This window comes from Drosophila obscura, unplaced genomic scaffold (genome assembly GCF_018151105.1).
Source record: "Drosophila obscura isolate BZ-5 IFL unplaced genomic scaffold, ASM1815110v1 contig_1, whole genome shotgun sequence".
Lineage (NCBI taxonomy): Eukaryota > Metazoa > Arthropoda > Insecta > Diptera > Drosophilidae > Drosophila > Drosophila obscura.
This window is the reverse complement of record NW_024542679.1, coordinates 2,502,314-2,529,268: the sequence shown is the minus strand read 5'-3', so window position 1 is coordinate 2,529,268 and position 26,955 is coordinate 2,502,314. Positions and strand designations below refer to the sequence as shown.

Genomic DNA, 26,955 nt, shown 5'->3' with positions numbered 1-26,955 from the left:
GCTGCAGCTCAAATTTGTTGCATATTTGCACACGGATTTACAATAAATTGCAATTATGCAAATTGCAGCGAAACGAACGCTTAAATCTAAAAACGAAAAAAGATGCCAGACATTAATCATTTCAATTTAGACAGACGGGTAGGGTAGACGTGTATTTAGCAATTATAGATATTGACAGGGCGTATCAGTGTTGCACAATGATTAATTATTTTGGAGTGCAGGCAACCCTAGGAACGCTGTAGCATTAGTGTGAAGTTTTCGGTAAATCTGTCAATATCGTAAAATTTTTATTTTAAAAGCATGGGGAATAAAGTGAATCTACTGATTAAGGATGTGTGCGTCCAGGAGGAGATGGCAGAGATCAAAAACGAAGAAAATTCACTAGCGAAAGTACAGTTGCGTGCACTCCGCCATTCAACCATTCAGAGTTCACACCTAATGAAGCATTTTTTGACATATGAATTTTCAGCATGAAGCAGACACAGCCAGAGCCTCAGCTTTTGATACTTCTCAAACCAATGCGTGGCACTTTGGTGATCCCTAGACTACAGACCTTCTTTTTTACTATTGGTGGCACACCCAAGAAACGATTGAGGGCTTATTTAAGCCTGGAATCAGCGCAAGATTTCGGGAAAGTTCTGCTCCACACACAAAAGGTCAACCGAATGACAAGTGGTCATGTTTTCTTTGTTCAATCCACGAAAGATGAAATATCTAAGTACACAAGCCGTTTCAAAACGTTGCGACTGATCCCAACTGGATTGAAGCGCCACACGAGGCGTCAACGGCTTCGTCGCTTCGGGACATGGGCTTCACTTGACTCAATCGATGTCCCAGAACAATAAATCTATGGAAATAAACCCAATGCCTAGACGGCTCCGATGTACTACTCCTGTTTGTGTTGTTTTGTTTTTGCCGGGTGATTCCCAGATCCCAGATCCCAGGCTCGAGATGACATATGAGCTGAACTTGGAAAACCTGCGTCCATATCTCGAGCTCACAGATTCCCACAAACACCAGTGCCGAGAGCTCTACTACACCCCCATCAAAGCCAAGGAGCTCGAATACAAGTACGTGAAGCGAACAGATGATATACTCAAGAGGACCGACTCCATTGGATGTGGTCAGGCGTGTGAGTGCTTCCTGACCTTCGATGCCATCTCGCTGACCTCCAACTATACGGCTTTGGTATTCAGCCTTTGTGGCATTGCCCATCCCCTGCACCTGGTGATCTATGCCAGTGCCGTGGAGGATGCCAGGGTGGTGGATATTGCCGAATTTCTAAGCGATATTCTCGTCAATTTGGTCAGACATGAGTTGCCCAGGCTCCCGATGTTCCCAACGATGTTTGTGCTGCTCCACAACAATGTGATAAGCCAGAATGTGATAAGGACAATCTCGGAAAAGGCCGCGTATTCGAAAATCTTTAAGAAGTTTCTATTTGTTCTGGATGCTACCTTCTGGCGGTATTACAATATGCACATTCCCTATATCCAAAATGCATGGCTCGACATAATGCATACGGAAATCACAAAGGCCAACATATCGGACATCTTCCAGCAGCACGAGGAAATGTCCAAACTCAAGCATTTGGGGTTCATGGAGGAGTTCGTCAAATCCTACTTAACCCTGGCCAAAAAGCTGCTGTCCACCAAATCGACCGTCATGCTGCGCCACTGCACCCTGGAGCGAGTGGACGACTTTGTGAAGATTATTCGTGCCAATATGAAGATATTCAAAAGCGAGTCAGTCACACGGCAGCAGGTCTTCCAGCTGCTGCGGGCAGTGATCATCATTTATGACCATTGACCATTGACCACTGACCACTGAGGGGGCATCGACCATCGAGCAGAGAATGAAATAATTTATGTGGCACAACAATTTATACACAAGCCAACGAAATATGTATGTACTTTTCTATTTGTTTGGATTTCAATTGTTTTTTTTTAACATTGAGTTTGGCGGCCGATGTTCGAATCGGATTTTTGACACTAGTCCGACACAAGTCAGGATGGCCGAGTGGTCTAAGGCGCTGCGTTCAGGTCGCAGTCTACTTCTGTAGGCGTGGGTTCGAATCCCACTTCTGACAAGATTTTTGTCTCCTTTTTTCTGTTTATATTTCAAAATCTATATTTTACGATGGTCTTTTACGAAATTCGGTTTGTTAAGCCCTCTGAAATCACATACACAAGCAATTTCTCACGCATCAACTGACTAGGCCTGCAATAAAATAAAACAGCAAAAGCTCAATCGGACAGACACGTTTTCTGATTATTTTTCTGTTCGAATTGTAAGAGGGGGCATTAAGTGCATTAGGCGTGCCGCAAAAGGGCTTATCACGAGCACGAACAAGTCATTCATCAAATGTCTGACCATGAGCCCCATTGAAAGAGCTAATGGATACAGGTTTATGGCACTAGGAAATCCCTGCCCTGGCAATACGAGCCGCAATCGGTGGCAAGATAAAAACACTCTCAAAACAGACCTGCGACTGCACTGATAAAAACCTGTCCAGACCTTGTGCGACAAATGCTTTCGCCTGCGATTCCCATTACCATTCTCCCAATTTGTTGACGCAGTCGATATGCCCGCCATTCGATTCCCCCCTTCGATTCAGCATTTTCTGCATGCAGTATGTAACACAGAAATGACCCAGAGAACTTCATGAAATGGCATTGAGCCCCTAACCTGGAATCGTAATCCACAAATTGGAATCAAAATACAAACAAAAATACCAAAAATAACATGGAAAAAGAGACAGATATGCTAACTCCACATCTACTCGATTACTAAATGGTGTCACATTGCACCTTTATGTATTGCTGACAGTAGAATAACATACGAGTATATATCTTGTTATAGTATGTTTGTATGTACATATGTATATTTACTTTATTTAATGGTTTTTTGATGCATTCTAAATGAATAAAAATTGCGTGCGCAATTGCCGGCTTGACTTATGTATGAGCGCTGACTGACCCATTTCGATGATTATAAATTACTATAACTTATCAGCCGACTTTTGCCTTGAAACTAGAACTGGGTTCCAGCTCTCTGACTGCTTGTACTTCTACTCCTCTTCTACCTCACTTGAGAGCTGATTTCCTTTCCCCATTGAAATTGTTTATTTGATTTGCTATTGCTGGAAAACCACAAGTTCAATGGCAATGGCAAAAATCATTTTTCGCAGCTTGTCAAAACAATTTTTCAATTTGAATTCCGACTTTTCCTTTTTCCACTCCTTTTTTTGCGTATTTTTCCTTTTCCACACTCTCACACTCTTTTTTTTTTTTGGTTATTTTCCTTTTGGATAAACAAATAATTAGCCAGAAAAATGCGCAAATGCAAATTACGTTCGTTCATCTTTCAGACACCGAAACAGACATATGTCTGGGCATATCTATACGCATATACATATGTACATATGTATGTATGTATGTATGTACACATGGGAGAATATATTTAGATGGATGTCGGCATTGAGTCAAAGGCAAAGCATAAACAATGCCACCGTCTATTCTGCAGATACAAAAACTAATTTCGAATTCTTTGAGGGAAAACTGTCGTCAAGTGTTTGCTCGAAAAAGCTCATTAAAATCTACATTTTCCAAAGATCTTCGCAGAGAGGAACCGCCAGCAATCATAATAAATTATTATGCGGAATATAAAAACAAGACGAAATCTCCACAAAAGAGGGGCCGCCGCTGCGACGACTAATGAGAAGGGTTCGGCGGCGGTTCCCATGGTAGCTGTCCGCCACGCCCCCTGAACCGGATTATTAGCGAGAGTTCGCTTTTGGCTTAAATCAGAAGAATGCTGCGGGTCTTGACCTCATTTCCAAGTCACCTCTTTGTACCCCCTCTTTTTGGGAAATTCATAAAAAAAAAACAGATATAGATATTAATATTGTCTGGGACTTGCGCTGCGCTGCGCTGCTCTTTTGTTCTGGTGGCCCCACCCTCTTGAAGATAAATCTTATCGCCATGTGAAAACCGACTTTGTAAACAATTTGTCGGCATTTGTACAAAGTGCAGCAGCAGCGAGCAAAGCAGCTGATCGAATCGATTCGATTTGCAATTATTCCGCATTGAAAATTGTATAGTTCTTGTTACTCAACAGGCAATTAGTGTTGTAATGGCAAGGAATTAACGTCCACGGCTATTAACAATACTGACAAACGGTAACCGAGTCTCCAATTACAGGAAAAAGTACAAAAATTAGCATAAAGAATTATTAATAAAATTCTCACATGCAAATACAGTTTCCATAAAAATGTATTTATGGTTCGATTTATGGCAGCGTTCGGTCGCGAGAGCGAGAGTTAATTGAAGCACTGATCCAAAACGTGCCTTTACTCTGCTCATCCCAACAGTCAGGATGGCCGAGTGGTCTAAGGCGCTGCGTTCAGGTCGCAGTCTACTTCTGTAGGCGTGGGTTCGAATCCCACTTCTGACAAGAATCTTTTTGTCTTTTTCATTTTCCGCAGGTTTTCCTTTCGCTTGTCCGCACTTTTAATTATATTTTCACCTCATAATTTTGTGCAGTTTTTGGTTTCAAACAAGCAAAAAAAAATGAAAATAGATGTGCCCAGTGGGTGTGTTTGTGTGTAGCATCTATTTATGGATTATTTTTACTAAACAAAAACAAGTGCAAAAGGCCAAAACTTCAATCAAGTGAAATGGAAAATGGAAAATGGAAATTGGGAAAAGCATGTGGCGGAATATACAAAAACAAGTTGTTTAGAACAACGGATCGTATGTTTGTTTCCCGGAAGATCCCACCCGCCCAAAGGGGGGTGCACTTGTTGCTTTTGTTGTGTGGACTTGTGTGAACGACGTGTGTGGGTGTCATTTGCCGCTAGTTTGTTTGGAATTTAATTGGATTTTAATAAACTTTTTGCCAAATAAATTGCAGGTCTTTAAGGCAGGGCCTTGTGCTGTTTGTGTTTAACATTTAAATTGCTTGTTAGCGCGCTTTTAAGAGGGTATTATTAGTATATGGAGATGTTTGCCATGGCAGAGATTCCATGGTAACAATTGATCGGTAAGGGTATCCTACAATTCGCCTTCCAATTATCGGTTACAATCCTGATTTTTCTGATCTTTAGTGTGAAATTTGTATGTGGCGAGCGTGTGAAGATCGTTTGCCCTTTTCCGCTGATTGACGGGACTTTTATGTCGGTTTTTATGGGCAGTACATTGACGTGCGTCTGTCTTTACTATGGAATAAATTCCCCAAAATGTATACACACTGTTAGGGTTTATGACTTGGCAGAAATACACATACATTTGCAAAGGTACAAACGTATCTGTGGGCTTAATTTGATGTGCAACAAAACTTACAGAAAATGCGATTCATGGGACGATTCATTTCATTAGCGATTCACGTCGGCGTCGTCAAAATCTGCGCCCGCAGATAAGCGCAACGGAAGCTGCGACCGCTGCTGCTGCTGCTTCTTAGGAGGAGGAACAGTGGGGTGTTTTCACAAAATTCCTGCAAGTCAATCAACCCGTCAGCTTATGCTTTTGATATCTCTCATTTTTAGCTCTTTTCGCCTTTTGTTGCGCTTTTCTTCCCCGCTCCACCACTCGCCCGCTCGATCACTCACAGTGGTTGTTATTTATAGACAGACACATGGAAGCCAGAAGCCGAAATAAAATTAAACGCACACCAAACACACGCACATTTCACACAAGATTTCGTAATTGCATTCGCCGGGGATTGGATTGGATTGGGGTGTGGGAGACACACATTAAAACTCTATTCTACATCACTTAACACTTTTCACAACACGAGAACTTATAAATTTTCCACAAGTCTGTTATTTTCAATCACAAGTGAAATACGCGCGAAAACTTTCCGCAAAGAACACCGAACGACCGTCGCCCTGCGTTTTTTGTTGTTGACTGCGTCGATGCAAGCCGCCGATCGTGGAGGCAGCGTACTGGCCGTTGCTCCACATCAGTGCTGCCAACTTTGCATCACAAAAAAAAGCTTAAAATATAAAGCTCATATCTATGGGTTTTTTTTTTTTTTTTTAATTTGTCTTTTAAGCTAGTGTTTTTTCCCCATTATCTGACATCTGGTTTTAATGAACTTTGCAATTCCAAATATCTGTTAAATGCAGCTATATATTGGATCTTCTCGAATTTCAAATTTCACGCAGTTGGCCTTAAAAAAAAGCCAGATCTGACGGGAAAGTAGCGGAATCGGCAGCACTTTATCCGATTGTGAGAGCAAGAGGTGTTGCTTCGCATGGTACCATAAGTATAGGGTTTGGCCACTCGTTCTTGCTTGTGTGTGCCTGCACGATCTTTGGCATTGCCTCTCCTAATGTTAGTCTATTCTTTTGCAAAATGCAGTACTGATTAAAGTTGTCTGCAAAACTCTCTGTTGCTAACATCATTCGTTAAACACAAACATTATCGAGAGTAAAACTGATCCATCATATGAGCGCTCTCTGGCAATTCTTCACCTGTTTTTGTTCTGCCATGTGATTTTGCTAGCAGAGAGAGAACGGGCGGCTATAAACTTTTGCTGTTTATTTCGTGTCTTTTTATTTACTTTGGCTTCTTCACTTGTTGATAGGGAGGGGGGAGGGTGAGGGAGGTCGAAGCGCTGCTGCCAGCTGCCAGCTGAGGCGTCGGCGTAAAAAGTGTGGGTGTGAAGGCGCTGCCGCCTGCTCTGCTGCGTCAGGCTGGCTGCACGTGCAATGGAAAAACCTCGAAAAAAATGGTAAGAAAATGTATTTTAATTTTGAAAAAATACAAATTGCTTGTTAAATTAAGTGTTTAAAAGACACGCAGTTAAAACGGGTTTTCAGACGCTTTCTTTGCAGCCTCTCCTCTTCCCACCTCTCCATCACTTTGCTCCGTCATTCTATGTCTCCCCCTCAAAACAAATACGCCCCCACAGTCATTTTTTTCCATAAAAACCGAAATACGAAAAGGAACACACACAAAAAAGCCGCAAAAACACTCAAATAACAATGAAACCTGTTAATTAACTTTGTACAAATTTGGCATAAATGTCGCGACATAATATACCACAAAAATATTCGAAAAAGATCCAAAATATATATGTATATAAATATGTAGAGAATAAAAATTAATTAATGCCACGCCAAGTGGCAGTCGAAGAGTCTGTCTGCAGTTTGTTTTGGACCAAGTATTTCTTTTTGATTTCGGTTAGTTTTTGGGGGCATACTTTAAAGTATTGTCCGATCTGACTTTGAACTTGAAAAGGAGCATTGACTCTGGGGATGGGGAAAAATATTGATAAATCGGAAATTAATTGAACTCGATTTTGGGGGGAGTTTTTAATGAAGGCTGGAATGATCAGTTGGGTGGATAATGCAAAAGAATAAATAGAAAGAAATGGGAAGACATTTTGGAAGTTTTATAGTACCATACTTGGAGGGAGTGAGGGCTATCATGGATTAGCGTCGGAAAAATCTACTAGAGATTGTATTGAATACCTTGTCATAGAAATGGTTCGACTTTCCCAAGTCTAAGCTAAGAAAGATTAAGAGGTAGAGATATCGCTTTTAACGCTTTCATAGGAGAATTTCCCTCCATAAATTATGATATTTTAATTGTTAATTGTTATGGTATATCAATATATCATTTATGAAAATCTAAGCCAACAGATTAAAACCTCTTTGAGTCATTACTCCATGGAATTTTATACTTAGAGTTAACATTGACTTAATCTTTGACAATTAGACAATAACTTCATTAGTCGCTTGCTGCCACTAGAGATGGGGGACTCAAGGTAGTCTCGTAAACCATTCATGCGGGCTGTGATGCTGTTAATCCCAACTCCATTCGCATTGACCCCAAGATTGACCCATCCCTCTACCCGCTCCATGCATAACCTTTTGTGAATATGTTTTGAACTCCACTGACATATCATCGGGGGGGTTCTATGTTGTATTGTTGGAGTGTTCTCTATGGGTCCATGAACACTGATGTGTTCCATTGTTGACCCACATATTTCCCCTCCCCCGGAATTTTTATGGTAATTTACAACCTCCAGTTAAATGTTTGGAGCTGCACCCAACCGTTTGTTGCAGTTGCAACCGTTGTTCCGCTGCTGCCCCACTGCATTGCTGCCTCTGGGGGTTATTTATACTATTTGTATGGTGATAGAGTTGACAGTAGCACAAATTTTGATTGATCACTCTTGATTGACACTCGGGCAATTTGCTAATTCTATTTTCGAGTGGAAAAACTCTTGGAACATTGGAAAATATGTCGCCTTTGTGGGTCACTCTGGCTGTGGTTGTGCTCTGTGTGGTTATGCTCAGTCAGAGATCTATCTGAAACCATTCTGCTCACTCAGAGATCATTAATCATAATGAATGCTATGGCGATTGCGATTGTCCCTACTTCGCAGCAATTGCTGTCGGATTGAGGTAGCCATTGAAGGGGTCTCCGTCTCCGTCACAGTCTCCACACACTCGAGAGTTTAACGAGCAAATTAATGGGAATTATGCATGCTGCTTGGCTGATTTGCTGCTGCCTTGCTGCTGGGCTGGTTAAAAGCGTAAACTTTAATTAACTTTGGCTGTCAGGTCGGTCCGCAATGTATGTACGGTCGCGTACATACAGCCGGACGGACACCCGATTAACATATACAAATGCCTATCAAGTGTCTGACATCGCAAACGGTCTATAAAAATGGAAAATATATCCAAACGCACAGTCACAGGCTCAAAGTCAAAGTGGAGCGGCCCGGGCTAATTGAAATGCATTGAAAGTGCGTGAGACCAATAACAGCAACGGCAGCAACAAGTCGCAGCGATATAGTGGGGGATCGAGACTATAGGATACCCGGTAGAAAGATTTACATGCAAGATTATTTATTTATTATGTATTATTTTAAGCTTTCTTTACTTTGTTTCCGATCTTTATGTTATTGCAGTAAGAAAAAATGTTTTAAGCTCGACGGATCTTTTTTGATCCGCGAGCCTGCCAAAAACCAATGATTCAGAGAATTCGAAATGTATTTCCATTGCTCTTAGGCGTATCGCTTTATCAGCTCACCCTTATGTGATATGAGCCAGTCGCATACATCCGCTCGAATACTATATACCCTAGACACTCCCCCCGTTGACGGGGTATACCCAACCGCACTGACTGCTACTGCTACTGCAGCTGCGTGTGAAATGTCAGGCTGTGGCAAGCTCCGGGCTGGTTGACATTTACCAGACCTGCAAGTGGTAGGCCCAAAATTCATAGTCTCGTGTACTCTGGCATAACTTAATTACTCTGGTGGCATGGCAAAACGTCTTTATTCGTGGAGAAATCTCCCTTCCTTTCCCTGGGAGCTGATGAATATTACAATTTAGGCAACTGTCACTGGTTATTTCTTGCATAATAAATGGAAATATATAAAAAAAGTGACACTTGCCAATCTGCACCGTGTGATGTATGACGTTGACCTGATTTTTGCCTGCTTTTTATTATCATTTCCATCGGCTGCATGTTGATTTTTTTCAGGTACAAAACACAATCCGTGTCTTGTCGAACTGTCTGCCCCTGTCAGTACACACCTTTCCGTGACGCGCCGCCGAGCGGCAATTTGTCTTTGCCTCTGGGGCGCCATTTATAATATTTCATCTGGAATTGTTCGTCGGCCTGGGGTGGTGTGTAGGAGGCAGCAGGTTCAAAGTGTTAAGTGTGATTGGGCCCAACATATGTAATACAAGGCGTACAAAATATTCATCGAGAGTTTCCAATCCATTCCATAGAACCGCTTTGTTCGCCTCGCCCCCTGTGGCAGGCACAAGAGTCAGGATGGCCGAGTGGTCTAAGGCGCTGCGTTCAGGTCGCAGTCTACTTCTGTAGGCGTGGGTTCGAATCCCACTTCTGACAAGATTTTTTGTACCTTTTTTCCATATATTCTTAAAGAATCTATCTATATAAATTATTTACTGATACTTCATTGGATAATGTTTGTAGCTAGTCAACTCATACTCATATGCCCATTTTTTAACTATAGGTTATTTGCTTTATTTTTACTCGCTATAAATAGTCTTTAATTGGGTTGGGCGAGTAGAGGTCCTGTCTCTCGCTGATTATCCGGTCAGGATGGCCGAGTGGTCTAAGGCGCTGCGTTCAGGTCGCAGTCTACTTCTGTAGGCGTGGGTTCGAATCCCACTTCTGACAAAGGTTTTTTTGTATCATATTTCTTGCACTTGCTTAAGGTTTTAGCCAGACACAGAGAGAGCAGAGAGAGAGAGAAAGAGAGCATAATATGGATGCATCTTTTTTAGGCAAGAGCCTTCAATCTTTTGGGTTTTGTTTTCAGTTGTATTATATTATCGCTGTAAGAGCTTTTGATTTTCGTTTAAAAATTCAATTTAGATAGCAATTGCGCTTATCAATTATGAGGAGTCGTAAATTGAGCAGCAACGTTGAATCGACAAGCTTAACCAATTCATAATATAATTAATGAAATGTTAAAAGCTTCTCCATAAATAAACATTCTGAAAGACGCAGGTGTTGGCTGCGTTCAGGCTATTTCTGAACATTAATTGCATACATATTTACAGACAATTTGCGGCTGGCAAATATTCATTTGACTATTATTTAAAAGCCAATCAATTGGCGGCTCGACACTGTCATAAATTTCAATAGTTGCTCATTAGCCGATGGAGAAAAACCACGCTGAAAAAGAAGCGGCTTGGTACTAAAGATAAGCATCCACTTGTCACATCACTCATATTTCATATTCCTTTCCATCTTGAGCCCAGTCCCACCCCATCCACGCTCGCATTGTCTATGGAAATCGGCTGTCACTTGTCAATTGTTCCATCAGAGTTACAGCAAGAGGCAGCCTCAATTTTCCAGGCCTTGCCGGCGCTAAAATGCACATCATAAAACTTTAATGGCTAACTACATTTTTTTGATGGGTGGAGTGGGGGGGCTTAATTTTCATTGTTTTTGCCAGCAATTATTTATTCCGGCCAAATTGTCAATTGTGATGTATGTCTGTGTGTGTGTGTGTGTGTGTGTGTGCTCAAGTTGATTGCATTTTATGACCAGCTACGGACACAGAACACAGAACACAGAACAGAAGCATAATTATAGATAGGCCCGATCTGTTTTTCCCAAGAACAGATGTGATGTGAGTGGGCCGGCTGGCCGATCGGAGCGGAGTGCTTACTGCATTTGAAATCGCGCTCAGTCAGCATTTTAATTTCTGTCTGATTGAAGTGAATGAATAGACTTCTCCAAGTGTAAGCGTGATGCCAGACGGCGATAATTTCCATCGACATCGCCATCATCGTTGTGTGGTCTATATGTCTGTCTATGTCTGAGCGACGGCCGGAGGGCAATGCAATGCAATCGTCGTTAACTGCCAGCAGATTATGTGATTGGAATATTGACAATTAGGCGGTTACAAATTGATTTATATGTAATTTTTAATGGCGCCCCTCATCAAGGAATTTCCTAGCTAATTGATGAAGATCAGGAGAGGCAAACAACTAACGTTCTTTGTGTGGTGAATGGGAATGGACAAAAATGAAGCAAAAAAAAGATTCTTGTCAGAAGTGGGATTCGAACCCACGCCTACAGAAGTAGACTGCGACCTGAACGCAGCGCCTTAGACCACTCGGCCATCCTGACTCTTAAGAACAACTGTGCCAGAGCGACCATTTCTTAGCGAGCAGATTTCTTTTTGCGAAAAATAAATAGAATTATGTACGACAGTTTTTCTTATTTACATATCATTACATAAAAAATAAGTTAAGTGGCAGCTTTCGACGTTGACAAAAAGTTGATATAAGTTGGCTGAAGGAAACGATATGCATTGGCATTTCAACTGAACAGAGGTAACCATTCATAAGAATTAATGTATGACTGTATGTATAATTCTCAATCACAATGTCATATTTTTTGACCAACCATTTCGTAAGTTTGTTATGATATGGTGATCCGATCTTTGAGTCTCTGAGTTATGTTATGGTATTTGTTTCTTCACTTGTAGACACAATCAGATAGCTTTTAGTTCGATAAACTTTATTCTCTCTCTCTCTGCTCTCCAAACCCAAGCTTTGGGTAGATTGTGTATTTTGAGTGAATCCAACGCTCCGACTTGAGTGCCTTTTTCCCCACTAAATGGATGTTTATGTTAAGTTGATAAAGCTTCACAATTAAATGAAGCTTTCAATAGCTTTAAGCTTGACGAGGGAATGGAACTTTTGTCAGTCGGTGTGACGTAGAGTAGAATGCAGAACGTAATCAAAGAACAGAGCGCGAGTCTGAGACACTTTAATCAAGATAAGCCATGCCATTCGAAACCAAAAACATCAAAGGAATTAATCGCCAGAAATTGAATTTTAACGTGTAAAAAAGCCCTTCGTGGATAATCGTCATAGAGAAGATAACTAAAGGAAACTGCTGCTGATAACAACAACATTGTGCAGCGGCAAGGCAAGGTTATTCAACTTAAGAGTGCAGCTTCGGTGCAACCGACTGAGAGAGGGGGAGTGAGGGAGACGGAGAGAGGAGGAGGAGTGCAACAGGTAAGAATTATGTACACTAGATAAAAATGTATGATGCGAGTTAAAAGTAGATGAGTCAACCATTTGTGTGGCATTTTCATCGTTTATTTTTTCGTAAATATTAAACGGCCAGACAGCAGCAACAGCAACACGCGGGACCATGTAAGCTCCAGTTCTATGGCAGCTGAAAGCTCCAACCCAGAGAGTACTATTGAGAATTGTGTGTGCTTTTCGCTCTTTGTGGTTTTTCACTGATGTTGTTGCTGCTGTCTGTCTGTGGCTCCCATAGCATGCTTCAGCTAAGTACATGAACAAACAGAGCGACAATACTACGTAGTAATAGTACTACGTATTACTTGCTCATCCACAAAAAAAATATGTTTCTTACAGAATGAGCGATCTGCAGATAAGTCAGGCAAGGTCCCTGCATCCCAGTGTCCAGCCTTGGCTGGTGGCACCTTCAAGGATTTGTCTGATGGGCTGCCAGGATGTGAAACAATCCGAACTGCGTCGCTTTCCAGTCCACGATGCCAAACGGTGAGCCTCTCTCTCTCCCAGAATTTGCATTATTCCAGAACCACTTGAAACCTGTTTACATAGGAATTCCAGCTTTCCGATCAAAGCTTAGCTTTTTTGTTTTCGTTGTATTTTTTTTGCACAAGCCAAGAGAGAGCTTTTGTGGTGTTCCTCTTCGATTATTCCCAGTCAAAGGTTATTGAACTGCCTGTCTCTCTCTCTCTCTCTCTATCTATCTCTCTGGGATCGCTTGGATATCATAGAAAAATTTCAATGCCAGCCAAAGTGCATTTGTGTGAGTGTTGCAATTATGCTGATGTGGGTGAGTAGCCAGCAGCTGGAGGAGTGAGGGGGCGCGTTATTGCGTTTATTTATAGCTCTCACGCTCTCCTTAATGCATGTGGGGGCTGGCTTCTGCTCTTCCTTTACCTCGTTCTTTCTCTCTTTTTGTTGTTGTACTGTGATCTGCAAAAACAATTTAGTTTGCTTTGTTTGGCATTGGCCATGGGGCTTAGGGTGGACCATGTTACACGCCCTTTGCATAGGGCAATACTCGTATGATTTTGATCAGATGCTTACACCGAATATAAAAAGCCACAATTAGTGGAAAGGATGCACAAAACAACGTAGCAAAAAGTATAGGTAAAGGTACGGGAGCCCATATAGGGGGCATGCATATCATTTACATCGTCATATCCATATAATTTAGTATGGGCCACCCTAATTGCATGAGTTGTCGCCTATCCATAAACAGTACATGAGCAGCATTTCGTTTTGTAAGAGGGAGAGGGGGTGGAGTGTGGAGTAGAAGCTGCGCTGCAACAACAGAAATGTGCCGGTATTAATGCATGTCCGCAAAACTTCCGCTTCTCTCTCAGAGACAGAGAGAGGAGAGCTTTTTTGACAACAACACAACGTTGTGTGCGTGTGTGTGTGCGGGAGAGAGAGAGTGGATCTAATTTGAAAGCTTCGGCAGTAAAAGCATAGCGTCCAAAAGAACAAAACTTCAATGCAGTTTGCACACTAAACAAAGAACTGCCAAAGCGATTGCACTATTTGAGCGTCACTCTCTCGCTCGCTCGCTTGCTCGCCCGCTCTCTGAATAATTGGTGTGTTTACGGCATGACAAGAATGGTTATTTATAATTGTTCAAAGAAATGTGTTAACCAAAAGCTGAGCTTCGCAATAAACAATATAGTACTCTCCACACACACACACATACTAATGCCATCCATGATATTTTTTTTTTGCAGCTGCAACCATTGGCTTCGACATTTCGGTGTGAGCGATCAGCGTGTGGAGCAGCTTGGCGGTCTGCAAAAACTTCGCATCTGCTTCAGGCATTTCCAGAATATGGCCAAGACGCGCATCAAAATGACGCCGCTGCGCAAATCCAAGGCCATGCCACCAACAACAACAGCAGCAGCAGCAGCAGCCGATACAAATACTAAGGGAGGAGGAGGTGGAGCAGAAGCAGCTGCCAAGCCCATTGTGGATAACAACACCATCATACAACTGGTTAAGGTGAGTCGGCGTCAGCATTACCCTTGCACATATTTTAAGAAACTTCATTACTCCATTTCAGATCCCCATCAGAGATCCACAGAAAGTACAACAGGCCAAAAAATCGGTGACCACCATTACACCCGTGCCACAGCGGTCTCACTCCATCTGCTCCTCGGCCTCCAGCGACGTGCAGTCCATCAGCTCCGACTACGAGGCGGCACTGCCACTGGCCGCTCTTGTGGAGTCATCACAGAATGGAAATGGTTACCCGGATAATGGAAATACTGGCCCGAAGAATGGAATCATTCGCCAGGAGAATGGCCAGCCGAAGAAGAGGAAGCTCTACTTGATCACTGAGAAGTCGGATGAGAAGAACGGCCATGGTACGGAGATCAATGGCCAGCCCAAGAAGCGAAAGATGTTTGTCGTCGTGGAGCAGGAGAAGGAGTCGGTGGCTAAGAAGCTGATGATTGTCAGCGACAAGCCACAGGACAATCTCACCCAGCACTTGGAGAAGCTGCTGCCCCAGATACTCAACCGCATACAGGACAAGGAGCAGAAGCAGGTGAAGCCGCCTCCTCTGGCAGTGAAGGAGAAGCCTGTGGTACACAGGCCCCACATTACCTTGCCGCCCAAGAAGAATCCCACAAACTTTGTCAAAGTGTCAACGGATTCGGCTCTAGCTGCAGTTCCAGTTGCCATTCCACTGTCGCCACCCACTCCATGTGTCAAGATCGTGAAATTAGAGAAGGAGGAAACAGGAGAAAAGGAAGAGCCGGCAACTAAAATGATATCCGAGACCAACATCAATCTCTCGCCCGACTTTCGCTTTCTCATGAAGATCTTGCCGAAGCTGGAGCAGCTGCCTGAGCCGCACAAGCAGGACGTGAAGCGGTCCATTCAGATCTTCGTGGAGAAGAGCTACAGTATCTATGGCAAGAAGAATCAGATATAGGTATACATAGGTATACGTATACACACATGGAGTATACTCGTCCATATTTTATTTTAATATTCGTTCGGTCAAGTTCCCCCATTTATTTGAGAAAAGGCATTTTTAATTACGTTGTCTAAGACTGAAGCAGAACCAATTTAATTTTATAAGCAAAATCAAAGAAGAGCTGGAACAGCCAGTCCATCCCATCCTCCCCCCATTAGGATGTTAAGCAAACCAAAATTTGATATTACCCAATCAAAGACAAAAATGGGTATTTTATGAGAGAACTAAGCCATACACAACAAGCATCTAAGCATCTAAGTATACAAGCCAGAAATGTTGGATTATATTATTCAAAAGAAATACTTTCTATATTGAATATAGAAACGCTGATTTTTGAGCACAATTATAAATATTTTGCTTTGTTTTTTATTGGGAGGAGTTTTAATGCTTGGCAGGGACTCCTCAAGTCTCGCAAATAACAGACAAAAACGAGAAGGAATGTGTGAGTCGCTTATGGAGACGCGACTCTACTTATATCCGTACTCAGTCGGTATATAAACTTTTTAGCTTATGATTCATGTAGCAGTGTGATATCACATGAGTCGGGAAACAAAATTTGGCTGCTCCAGCTCTCTAGTCTCTGATAACTATGCGCTCATCAAGACGGCCAGACGGCCAGACGGACGGACGGACAGACGGATGGACAGACATGGCTATATCGGCTATTGATGCTGATCAAGAATATATATACTTTATGGGGTCGGAAACGTTTCCTTCTCTGCGTTGCACAGTGGCGCCCCTTAAATCGACGGCCAATGTTGGAACTAAAGATCGCTGGTTGTTTTTGCACTGTGTCAAAGGCTGGCCGACGCGAAATTGAGCGAGCTTTTGTGAGGGAAGAGAATTATTTTATAGTGTTATTTAAATCGCTTTAATTCCGTAATTTCTGGTCCGATCTGGATGTAGCAAGCCTCCTTATGATCGGAAAAATATCCTCGATAGATTAAGATCAGATTGAGATCACGGACTTAAAGGATTCTGCCTAAACATTAATTTGTAATCTTTTTTATTTAAATCCAGGGATTTCAGTGATGGAGATCATCTCCTTGTTCGATTGGAAGAACAATAAGAAATACGAAGACAGTGATTTCGTTTTGTTTCGTTTTAATATAGATTTTCTTTATATATTTCTTTGTATAGATACATACATATATATATGCGAGTGTATGCACAGAACTACTTGGGTTTACACATCTTAAAAATGACTGACTGGGCTTCGAATGATGTTCGTAATACTTAAAGAATTTGCAAATGGGGTTTGTTTGTTTATTGGGGTTTATTGAGCCTCGTAACAGAGAGAGAGAGAGATATAGAGAGTGAGTGCGAGAGAGACGATTGAAGTAATTACTCGTAAATTTGGGATACTACTTTGGCCTCCATGTCTCCGTGTTTGTGCTAAAATTGGGGCTGTCCAAAGTGTTTGTTTACCGGAGTTCAAATTTCAATTCATATTCATATTTGTGTTTGTTGTGTTACTCTCCCATGTCAGGAAGGGAAAGCTAATGCTTTGATTGCCTTGAAGCGGTTCCAAGAGTGGGATTTACAAACCTAAATTAACTATTTACATGTATCAGGCAGGGAGGGTGTGTTGCACATTGGTATGGTATGTAGGAACAGATAAATCATAGATTAATTAAGTTGTTTAAATGGAGCTTTTGCGAGATTTTACAAATTGGTTATATACTTTTCTCATTTGATTTTGACGAAGGGTGGGGGGCAAACATTTGTTGTTGAATTTTATTTTTGTATTAATTAATAACCGCACAAAAAATATATCGCATATCCATTATCCATCGATGGATAGATCCTTGCCCCGATCTTCTACTCGATGTAGATGTCCTCGATGGGATAAGCTGTTTCAATGAATTTCTGATAGAAACGCTGAAAGGCTCGTCTAAGCAGACACCCAATAATATATTTATATTAACGATTGGAATATCTGGCAGAGTTTAATTGCATGAAAAAACTTACCCAACTGCCTCGGCCACTGGCCTGGTGGACTCCGAGCCCTTGAAGACGTGACAGGCGAAGCGCTGCACTGTCGGATGCTTCGTAATGAAGCCAATGAAGCGATGATCGCGAGGGTGAAATGCACAGAACGAGACATTCTTCAGCGAGTAGAAATAGTCGATGCAGGGCTTCTTTTCCTTTTTGTTCTAAGGAGGGGGAAACAAAAGCAAAAAGGTTTCTCTTTACTCATTCAGAGTAGGAGCTTCAGTACTTACATTTGGGCCCGATCGATCCACCATGCGTAGTCCCTGATCGGAGACCTCCAGAATGCATGTCTGTCCGGTGGGCGAGGCACCGTATTCGCCCACAATTTTGCGCACCGCCTGACAGACGACGCCGGTGCCCTTGTGCGCCAGCGTCTCCACGGATCCAAGGTATCCGAGCAGATATCGCTCCTTCTTCACCAGCTGCACCGTCGGATCGAACTCGTTGTAGTCCAAGTCGACGGCATAGGCCGACGGGAAGATGCCCTGCCTGCCGGTGCGCAAATTCACGCCCTCGCACCACAAGTCCTCGGCCTCCTTCTGCACATAGATGGCATCGCCGATCTCCAGCTCGATCTCGTCATGATGTCGCGGCACAAACTTGTGCAGTCCGCGGTGTGTCGCCTCCAGCATCTCCAACTGCCCAAAGGGCACGCCCCCGAATGGTGGGGGAAAGGGTGACTGGGAGACGGGCGACGGTATCTGTGGCGACATGCTCTTGAAGTCATTCGGCGAGTGCGCTGTGCTGTGGCCACTGTCCACATCCCCCAGGCTCTGCAGTCGCTCCGAATCGGGACTGGAGTCCTCGTCCATCAGATAGCCGCACTTCAGCGAGAGGAATGAGCGTTGCTGTCCGGTGCGTGCCGCTGCTGCTATGGGACCAGCTCCAGTTCCGGTGCGAAACTCATCCGCCAGCGATCCGTAGTTGGTGCCGCCTAAAAGATGCAGAATGGAAGCTGCAACCAGACCCCATGAGTCGCTTAGATTTCAGCTACAAATACAGGGCAGGGCAGGGCTGGCAGCTACTTACATTTCTGGTTTTTTGGTATCTCGGGCAGCTTGCGACGCCGCCGCTGCGTGGCAGCCGCATTCGGTGTCAACAGATCCGTGCTGGCTCCAATGGTCACGGGTGCAGCCGAGTGTAGTGCATTGCTTGTCATGCCCATGATGCCGCCAATGGCATCCTGATGGTTCAACGGATGATGCCGGTGCGAGTTGAACGAGTCGTTTGTGTCCAGCGAACCGTCCGATGAGAGTGTGACTTTGAGACCATCTCCCAGCTCGTCGTCCTCCACTTGGCGCAGCTTGGGCTCACGTTCCGGCATGCCCATGCCCATGCCCGGGCCCATGCCCATGCCAATGCCATCCTCCTGGTCCGAGCCATCGCCATCGCTCTTCGAGGATGTGGAGTCCTCCATCTCATCGTTGGGAATTAAACTGTAGAAAGAGTCAAAGGGGGGGGATTGAATAACGACGAATCAAATATGGAAATGGAAAATTCGATATTTTCAAATGGGGATTTATACAGCGCTGCTCCTTGGGGGCAGAGGGTGACTTTCACTGGGGGCAGAGTTTTATTTTTTGTTTTTACTTACGAGTAAAATGCATGGGAATTATTATTCTTCTTGTTGGCTGCTGCACCTGCCCCAAATGTGGCAATCGCATGTGGCTCAAATATCGGCCTATGGAACTCCTCAAATTCACTGTCCGCCATGGCTGCTGCTGCTGCTGCCAGCTGCCACACCCACACGCACTCAAGACGTCTTGCAAGTGTCTTTAATTGCTGCAGGTATCTGTATCCGAATTCTGTTGAATTCTCCCAGGTATTGGGCCAACTTTTGCACAGTTTTCCGACGCACACAAACTGTCCAATTGAGTTGGAAATTTTTCACTTCTTCATGCGAAAATCGATAATTTCCTTGACGTCTCGCTGGCTGCTGGCTGTCGTACTTGATGGGCTCTGGGCTCTGGGCTCTGGGCTCTGTGCTCTGTGCTCTGTGCTCTGGCCCTGTCAGATGTCCAGACACGAGTACGCGTATTACTGAGCTCCGCTTCGCCTTTGCCTTGCCTCTTCGGGGGAAATTTCAGCTGTCAGACTTTCTCTCAGTTATCTCTTGCTCTCTCTCTCTCTCTGGCTCTTCTCTCTCTGCAAACTTGTTTTTGTTTACAAGCTTCTCGGCGTTGGACCCTCTCTCTTGGGGGTTGACAGGAAACGGCGCAAGCGCTGTAACTTTACCCTACATCCGCTTCTCAAATGCGCTTTGGGGGTGGCTTCAGAACTGCAATGCTGTTGCGCCTTGGCTGGTGCGACTGCGACTGCGACATGCCCCCAGGGCTGGATCTGTGTTGAAATGGGGTTGCATGCCAATACAGAGGGCAACAAAATGATGCATGTCTGAAAGGGATGAGAAGAGTGTCAGCAATTTAATAATGAATATTTAATAATAAATTATAAAGGAAATCATCAGATTGGAAATGGAAATATTTCACACTTTCTGCAGATCTGTTTATTGATTTTCGTTGAAGCAGCAATTGGATCGAAAGTGGTTCATAGTGCTCCCAACAATTGACTGCTTTTCTGATTTAAATATCGCGTGGGATTAGCTGTACAAATCCGCTATATATCAGGGAGTAACTGATTTGGGTGGCATGGTATTAAGTGCCCAGCAAATTCCCTCAATTGGCAGCTGCACCCAGCGATAATTTGCCAGCTGCTAAATCAAAAATAAAGAATGAATTTGTATTTGCTGGAATAATCCACAAAATGTCAAAACATTGACTGATTTGATTGAATCAAAAAAGATTCAAGATTCCTCTCTGCTAATTTATCAGCAGGGCAGGGGAAATCCCCTGGAAATACCCAATGAAAATATATTCAATTTTCTTTATTTCCCCCATTGTGTCGCTTATATTCGTATCAAATTTTTAGCAACCACCCCCCCCCCTACCAAGCGAATTTAGTTGCTGTAACTTAATTATTCCGAAAAATCAAGGAAATTAACAACTGCCATTCATCGTGACCTCGACTCAGGCTCAGGCTCAGTTTCAGTCTCCGTCTCAGTCCCAGTCTCTCCGTCTCCGTCTCCGTTTCGGTCTCCGTCTCCGTTTCTGTCTGCTGCCTTTTTAGCAGATTGTTAAGGGGGGAAATGGGAATGGATGTGCCTTGTATCCTTTGAGGCACATGGCTCTGGGGCTGCTTCTGCTGCTTCTGCTGTTGTTGCTACCAATAAATCCATCAAACGCTTGTGCAGCTCTCGTGAACAAATAAAATGTGTTTCAATGTCCCTTCCCTTCCCTTCCCCTCCCCGCCCCCGCGCACTGTCGACAGACAGCATCGTTTGTCGGTCAATCAGTTAGCCAGCAACCATTAAGTTTATCGCTTCAGCTGATGAGCCCAAGGACACCCCTACCCCATATCCCGACCCCACATCCTGAGGCATGTGGGATGTGCCACTGTAAAAGCACTCGCAGCACTCCCATTCCCATTCCCATTCACCTTCGCTTGCGCATATTTTAATAGTCAAGTAGCCACTGCCTTTCCCCCTGCAACCCTGCCACCCTGCGACTGCTATTTGCTCTTCTCGAAGCGCAAACAATAGAAAAAGAAAAACCCCCAAAGAACGGCAAAGAAATTGCCATTTACTTGTGGCATCTACTATTGACTCTGTCGCTTCCTCCTTCGCGCTGCGGTGGCGACATGAGAGCATCAAGTGGTTGCTGCCACGTGGGTGGTGGCAAACAGCAGCTCTGGCCCCCTGCTGATACCATTGCCGCCATCCCCTTTGACCAGTCTCAACTTTTGTGTGATTTTAGAATCTTCTTTTCATCGTGTATTGATTTTAGCTGGAAGGAGTTCTGTCGGAGTTATCCTACGGAGTGGTGGGGGGGGGGGGGACACAGTTAGTTACTGCTGAGACCCGCATAAATTCAGCATTTTCGCATTTAGAAAGTCAAGCGCAGAACTGTCAGGACTCCGCTAGAGCCTTTCCCCCATTTGCAACTTGCAAAGTTGTTGGCTGCTGATTAGAAAGTGAAACAAAGTGGAGGGGAGGGTACACCCCCCCACTAACCCTAACCCTAACCCAGTTACTCAATACCCTGCCACATTTCCATTGGGCAACTGCATAGAAGAGTCGATGTGCTTGCATGGCAGTGTATCATGACGTCATGCGTTAGCGCTTTAGCCTGATTCCAGGATGATTTGGCCAATCAGAAAAAGGAGCAGAGCACAGCACACAGCACACAGCATACAAAAAGGAGGTGGGTGGGGCCTGTGGGTGCTGTGGGGGGAGGGGCTCTCACTTGTAGCTTTTACGAACGAATCTTGAACGAATTTATCTCTATGCCCTGCCCTGCCACACGCACACACTTAATAAATACAATTGAATATGTATATAGTATGTGTGGCATGTGGCATGGGGCATGTGGCATGGGGCATGTGGCATGGGTACACAGTTCTGCGGGCTGCCTATAAAAGGGCTGACACAGCCGCAGGATCTTGCAGTTGTTCGCAGAGTTGCGCATCCGACGCGTGTGCCGGACCCGTGACAAATAAATCTTCCTGTGTGCAGTGCAGTGCAGTGGCAGGTGTGGCAGCAGCAGCAGCAGCAGCAGCAGCAGCAGGATGAGTGCTTCAGGGAAGAGTCTACTCGGCCTGTGGCTCTACAGGAGCGGCGAACAGGAGTGGGCCGTCAAGCAGGGCAGTCCCTTGCATCAAATCAAAAAGGAAACCACCGCCAAGTCGCATGCAAGTCTCTCGCGGCACGCATCGGCCCCAGGCGACAATTTTCTATGTTTTTCGCCTACTCACAAGCAGGATCGGCACGGTGTGGAGCCGCCACATCCGCCCAGACTGGCCATCGGCGGCCCAGTGGATGCGCCACGGCAGCACTCGCCGGGCGAGCGCATTTCCATCATTTTCACGCTACGCAATCAGGTGGGAAATCTCGCGCGGGCACTGCAGGTCTTCCAGGAGCTGGGCATCAATGTGCTGCACCTGGAGCTGTCGCCGCTGGAGTCGGCCACCAATCAGGCGGATGTGCTGGTGGATGTCGAGTGCGATCCCCGTCGCCTGGATCAGGTGGTGAAGATGCTCAATCGGGAGGTGGCATCCGTTAGCTATACGTCCGTGAATGCCAGCAGTCACATGTCGCGTGCTCCGTCGCTCTCCGCTTGCTCCAGTTTTGGTGAGTTTTTCCCCGCGTCTCCTGCAGCAGGAGTATGCACGAGCATCGATCTACTGCTTCTGCTTCTGCTTCTTTTGTGTTGGCAGATTTCGGTGACATGGTGTGGTTCCCACGGAAGATATCCGACCTGGACAGGGCACAGAATGTGCTCATGTATGGCTCCGATTTGGATGCGGACCATCCGGGCTTCAAGGATCCGGTGTACCGCAAGCGACGCGAACAGTTCTCGGCCATAGCCAACAATTTCAAGCAGTAAGTGTTGCATGCAACCCCTAACCGTCTCTTCGCCACTTTATGCCACTTTATGCCACTCCACCTCCTCCTACCTCCACCCCTGTGCAGTGGCAATCCCATTCCACGCGTCCAGTACACACCTGAAGAAGTGAAAACTTGGTAAGTTTTTCCCAATTGAATTTTCACTTTGGCTTTGGGGGGGCCAGCACAGTTTCATTTTGTTTTCGTTTCGTTGCCCGTGCCTTGAAGGGGCACCGTTTTCCTTGAGCTGCATCGCCTGTACGTGCTGCATGCCGTGCCCGAGTACATGGAGAACTGGCCGGAGCTGGTCAAGTACTGTGGCTACCGCGAGGACAATGTGCCCCAGCTGCAGGATGTGAGTGTGTACCTCAAGCGCAAGACGGGCTTCCAGCTGCGACCCGTCGCCGGTTACCTCTCGCCGCGCGACTTTCTCTCGGGCCTCGCATTTCGCATCTTCCACTGCACGCAGTACATCAGGCACTCCTCGGATCCATTCTACACGCCCGAGCCGTGAGTTTTTCGCTGCCCTTCTGCGTGGCTTTCCTGCTGCGTGGTTTTTCCTAAGCATTTTCCTTTTTTTTGGCAGCGATTGCTGCCACGAGCTGTTGGGCCACATGCCGCTGCTGGCCAACTCCAGCTTTGCGCAGTTCTCACAGGAGATCGGCTTGGCCTCCTTGGGCGCCAGCGATGCCGACATTGAGAAGCTGGCAACGGTGGGTACTCCAGAGTAGTTTCCATTTCCATTCCCCCCAATCATCCGCTTGAGGATCTGTCTTGCATCTTCCCCCTGTTAGCTCTACTTCTTTACGGTGGAATTCGGGCTGTGCAAGCAGGCGGACAGCAGCTTCAAGGTCTATGGGGCAGGCCTGTTGAGCTCTGTGGCCGAGTTGCAGCATGCCATCACCGCTGGACCCAAGATAAAGAAATTCGATCCGGAGTTGACCTGCAAGGAGGAGTGCATCATCACCTCCTATCAGAATGCCTACTACTACACGGATTCCTTTGAGGAGGCCAAAGAGCAAATGAGGTGAGCACCTAAGCCAGATCAAAGAGGGGTAGATGAACTCTCTATCCCCACCCCCCATCCCCAGGGCATTTGCCGAGAGCATTCAACGTCCGTTTGGTGTGCGCTACAATCCGTATACGATGAGCGTGGAGGTGCTCTCCAATGCCCAGAAGATCACAGCGGTGGTGAGTGAACTAAAGGGGGATCTGAGCATTGTGTGCGCTGCTCTGCGCAAGATATCGGCCACCGATGACAATCTGGATGTGGAATGCATAGCCAATATGCTGCACAATAGCCTCAATGTGCGCGGAGGAGGAGGAGGAGGTGCAGGTGCAGCAGCTGGCAGCAAATCCAACAGTCCCGACAATTCGGATAATTCCACGGCAGAGGAAAACTAAACGAAACGGAAAAGGCACCACGGCAAAAGCGGAATATTTGGGACCAACTATACAATACAATCTACAACCAATAAATATCGTACCTATATATAGTATATATCGTCTATATCGCATATATATGTATATCTCTTCTTTGTCTATAACTAATTGTTGTGTGTTTATTTAACCGAAACTTAAATCTATCTACGAGTAAACTTAAAAATAAACAAAAGAAATACAAGAAAGAAGAGAGCTAGGGATGGTTTGGTTTGGTTTCTCTTCTTTTCTCTACTTGTAGATCATATCACAGTCGCTGTTTATGAGCAGCTTTTTGCTCATGTAGCTGGTCACGCACTCGACCAGAAAGTTGGGTATGGTCCAGAGATTGAAGCCGAGCGCCAAGGCGCGCCACTGCTGCAGTATCAGCCGCATGTCGTACAGCCAGCCAAAGCGCTGGCCAACGCGCTTCGACACCTGAGACGTCACGCCACGCACCACGCCGCCGGCCAAGCCGCTGACACTCAAACGGCGACCGCGTCGCTTCCGATCGCCCGTCTCCTCGCCCGAACCCGAGCTTGAGCTCGAGTTGCTGCGCGAGAGGGAGCCCGATCGTGAGCCAGTGCGAGAGCCGGCAGAGTTCAGGGCGCGCTGCTCGGGCCACTCTGGCTTGAGATCGACGCGTGGCGCGATCTGTATGCGATCGACAGTGTTGCAGATTTCCGCATTGCTGATGAGGATCCCCGCCACAATGTACATCATCTTGAAGACCCTAAAAATGGATTAACGGATGGGTGGAATTAATAAGGGCAGTTCCAGGGCAGAGCCAACGCACGGGCTCCACGGCACCGCACGCACCTCACTGTGTGTGACATCATCTTGGGTTCTGTTCCGTTACGTTCCGTTCTGTATATTCTTTTTTGTGTCTATATTATTATTTTTGATGAATTGTATTATTTGTTCACTTTTGTGCACTAGAGGAGGGGAGGTGCCTTATCAGTCACTGGCGGCGGCGCCTTGCTCTGCGCGAATGATCTGCTGATTTATTTGCTAGTTTCTATGCTGCGAGCACACACGTGCACCCTCTCAGCGACTCTCTCTCTCTCTCTCTCTCTTTGCGGGAAAGCTGTTTCCGTGATCCGCTGCGACTGCTCTCTGCCGTGGCCAGAAATCAACTGAATGCCAAAGCAACGACAGAATACCTCGGGGATCTCGGCGCCATTACTACAACATTCGACCAGCGCGATAAGGCTGCAGTTTCAATGTTTGTTTTGTGTGTGTGTAGATATGATCCCATCCAGCCATCCAGCCAGCCATCTCATCCCTCCATTCGTGTCCATGAGATTATGATTCTTTTTATGTGTCTGCAGTTCATTGGAGGTGCTCAATAATGCTCTGTCTCAATGCCTCCCTCTTTATGGCTTTCTCTCTGCCTCTGATAAGACCTCCCCGCCTTATCGATCACAATTTAATGGATGGATCACTTTTTCCTATGGGTCTGCGACGGCGTCAAAAGATAACACTTCATCGCTTCGAAACTACGTAATGTTTGCTCATACATACGTCTCTCTATGGGCTGTACTTTGAACCCATATTCCGATTCACAGTCCCATTACCATTCCCATTTCCCATTCCACTGGACTGTATGAGTGTTCAGTGTTCATTCCCCGAGTATGAGATTACCCATGCTGCATGTCCCATGTCCCATGTACCAGGTCCCATGTACCAGGTCCGTGTGACTGCCTTAGATTGCGATTAGTGTTTCTCTGCTGCTCTAATCGCAGGCAGAGATCTCTCTCTCTCTCTCTCTCTCTCTCTCTCACCTGCACAGTAAATACTTTGTGGCTGGGTGTGCGTGTGTCTGTGGGGTTCTTCCACATTTTAGATTATGGTAAAGAAGTTTCTATTTGTTTCCATCTATGCCCCGCCCCCACCACTTTCCTTCTGCTGCATGTCTGGCTGGAAAAGTCTTCTCTGTTTCCTCTGCCTGGAAAAGTCTGTACACATTTACTTTCATCACTAGCCTGCTATGTATAACAGTTATGACAGACAGAAAAGCTGCTTCTTTTTCCTGGTTTTAAACACTGTTCCAAAGAGCTTTTTTATACTTAGCAAAATAAAGCGTAATTTTAGCTTAAAGCTATCAACTTAAAGCTAAAAACAAATAGCAAAAAGCTTTGGCCGAAGCTCCTTTTGCTTTTCACCCAACGGACAAGCAGCAAAGTAATTTAGAGGAAAGATTTGTAGGACAATCGAACATAAGATACTTCCAAAAATAAAGAACGAAAGTCAGGAAAGTCTGACTAAAATTCATCCCAATTTCTTTCCCAATTTCTTCCCCATTTCTTCCCCCATTTCTTCCCCCATTTCTTTAACCATTTTTTCCCCCATTTCTTCCCCCATTTCATTATCATTTAACATAATTATTGCTGTCCAAAAGATACACTTCCTGCCAATAATACATATCTAAGAGTTAAGAGTTAATTCTATGCCCAGAGAAACAATCAAACGACTGAGGACAAAGGACAAAGGACACTCCTTTCACAGCAAATAATCAACAGTTTGTCTGCCGCACCGCAAAAACCATTTAATTTGTTAACTGAA

General features: G+C 45.0%; 5 protein-coding genes and 5 non-coding genes across 14 annotated transcripts; 7 read left to right on the top strand and 3 right to left on the bottom strand.

The window, feature by feature from the left end:
- Positions 1 to 243: 243 nt before the first annotated feature.
- On the top strand, positions 244 to 1,930 carry LOC111080606. Of its 2 annotated transcripts, none has more exons than XM_022376321.2 (2): positions 244 to 390; positions 470 to 1,930. In XM_022376321.2, exon 2 carries the CDS (start codon positions 829 to 831, stop codon positions 1,807 to 1,809), a length of 981 nt encoding a protein of 326 aa, XP_022232013.2. In that variant the 5' UTR covers positions 244 to 390; positions 470 to 828; the 3' UTR covers positions 1,810 to 1,930. The 2 variants fall into 2 exon arrangements, with proteins under 2 accessions (XP_022232013.2, XP_022232012.2); XM_022376320.2 differs by having other exon boundaries at positions 244 to 395.
- Positions 1,931 to 2,005: 75 nt separating this feature from the next.
- On the top strand, positions 2,006 to 2,089 carry Trnal-cag. The gene has a single exon. It is a non-coding gene; the product is annotated as a tRNA-Leu (tRNA).
- A 2,282-nt stretch (positions 2,090 to 4,371) lies between these two features.
- Trnal-cag lies at positions 4,372 to 4,455 on the top strand. Its single transcript has one exon. It is a non-coding gene; the product is annotated as a tRNA-Leu (tRNA).
- A 5,339-nt stretch (positions 4,456 to 9,794) lies between these two features.
- Positions 9,795 to 9,878, top strand: Trnal-cag. The gene has a single exon. It is a non-coding gene; the product is annotated as a tRNA-Leu (tRNA).
- Positions 9,879 to 10,088: 210 nt separating this feature from the next.
- Positions 10,089 to 10,172, top strand: Trnal-cag. The gene has a single exon. It is a non-coding gene; the product is annotated as a tRNA-Leu (tRNA).
- Positions 10,173 to 11,552: 1,380 nt separating this feature from the next.
- Positions 11,553 to 11,636, bottom strand: Trnal-cag. The gene has a single exon. It is a non-coding gene; the product is annotated as a tRNA-Leu (tRNA).
- Positions 11,637 to 12,231: 595 nt separating this feature from the next.
- Positions 12,232 to 15,886, top strand: LOC111080601. 2 transcript variants are annotated; one of them, XM_022376309.2, is made up of 4 exons: positions 12,232 to 12,535; positions 12,905 to 13,051; positions 14,284 to 14,554; positions 14,616 to 15,886. In XM_022376309.2, exons 2-4 carry the CDS (start codon positions 12,906 to 12,908, stop codon positions 15,489 to 15,491), a joined length of 1,293 nt encoding a protein of 430 aa, XP_022232001.2. In that variant the 5' UTR covers positions 12,232 to 12,535; position 12,905; the 3' UTR covers positions 15,492 to 15,886. The 2 variants fall into 2 exon arrangements, with proteins under 2 accessions (XP_022232001.2, XP_022232002.2); XM_022376310.2 differs by lacking the exon at positions 12,905 to 13,051.
- A 730-nt stretch (positions 15,887 to 16,616) lies between these two features.
- Positions 16,617 to 19,545, bottom strand: LOC111080600 (JNK-interacting protein 1). Of its 2 annotated transcripts, none has more exons than XM_022376308.2 (5): positions 19,126 to 19,545; positions 18,561 to 18,967; positions 17,762 to 18,465; positions 17,508 to 17,692; positions 16,617 to 17,430 (listed from the first exon to the last, which is right to left on the bottom strand). In XM_022376308.2, the coding sequence occupies exons 1-5, from the start codon at positions 19,242 to 19,244 to the stop codon at positions 17,358 to 17,360; spliced, it is 1,488 nt and encodes a 495-aa protein (XP_022232000.2). In that variant the 5' UTR covers positions 19,245 to 19,545; the 3' UTR covers positions 16,617 to 17,357. The 2 variants fall into 2 exon arrangements, with proteins under 2 accessions (XP_022232000.2, XP_022231999.2); XM_022376307.2 differs by having other exon boundaries at positions 16,620 to 17,430; positions 17,762 to 18,486; positions 19,126 to 19,544.
- Positions 19,546 to 22,045: 2,500 nt separating this feature from the next.
- LOC111081664 (tryptophan 5-hydroxylase 1) lies at positions 22,046 to 24,580 on the top strand. 2 transcript variants are annotated; one of them, XM_022377782.2, is made up of 8 exons: positions 22,046 to 22,277; positions 22,347 to 22,716; positions 22,803 to 22,968; positions 23,059 to 23,109; positions 23,200 to 23,481; positions 23,558 to 23,684; positions 23,766 to 23,998; positions 24,063 to 24,580. In XM_022377782.2, the coding sequence occupies exons 1-8, from the start codon at positions 22,155 to 22,157 to the stop codon at positions 24,373 to 24,375; spliced, it is 1,665 nt and encodes a 554-aa protein (XP_022233474.2). In that variant the 5' UTR covers positions 22,046 to 22,154; the 3' UTR covers positions 24,376 to 24,580. The 2 variants fall into 2 exon arrangements, with proteins under 2 accessions (XP_022233474.2, XP_022233473.2); XM_022377781.2 differs by having other exon boundaries at positions 22,046 to 22,716.
- A 56-nt stretch (positions 24,581 to 24,636) lies between these two features.
- Positions 24,637 to 25,480, bottom strand: LOC111080602. The gene is made up of 2 exons (XM_022376311.2): positions 25,210 to 25,480; positions 24,637 to 25,123 (listed from the first exon to the last, which is right to left on the bottom strand). The coding sequence occupies exons 1-2, from the start codon at positions 25,227 to 25,229 to the stop codon at positions 24,643 to 24,645; spliced, it is 501 nt and encodes a 166-aa protein (XP_022232003.2). The 5' UTR covers positions 25,230 to 25,480; the 3' UTR covers positions 24,637 to 24,642.
- Between the last annotated feature and the right edge of the window lie 1,475 nt (positions 25,481 to 26,955).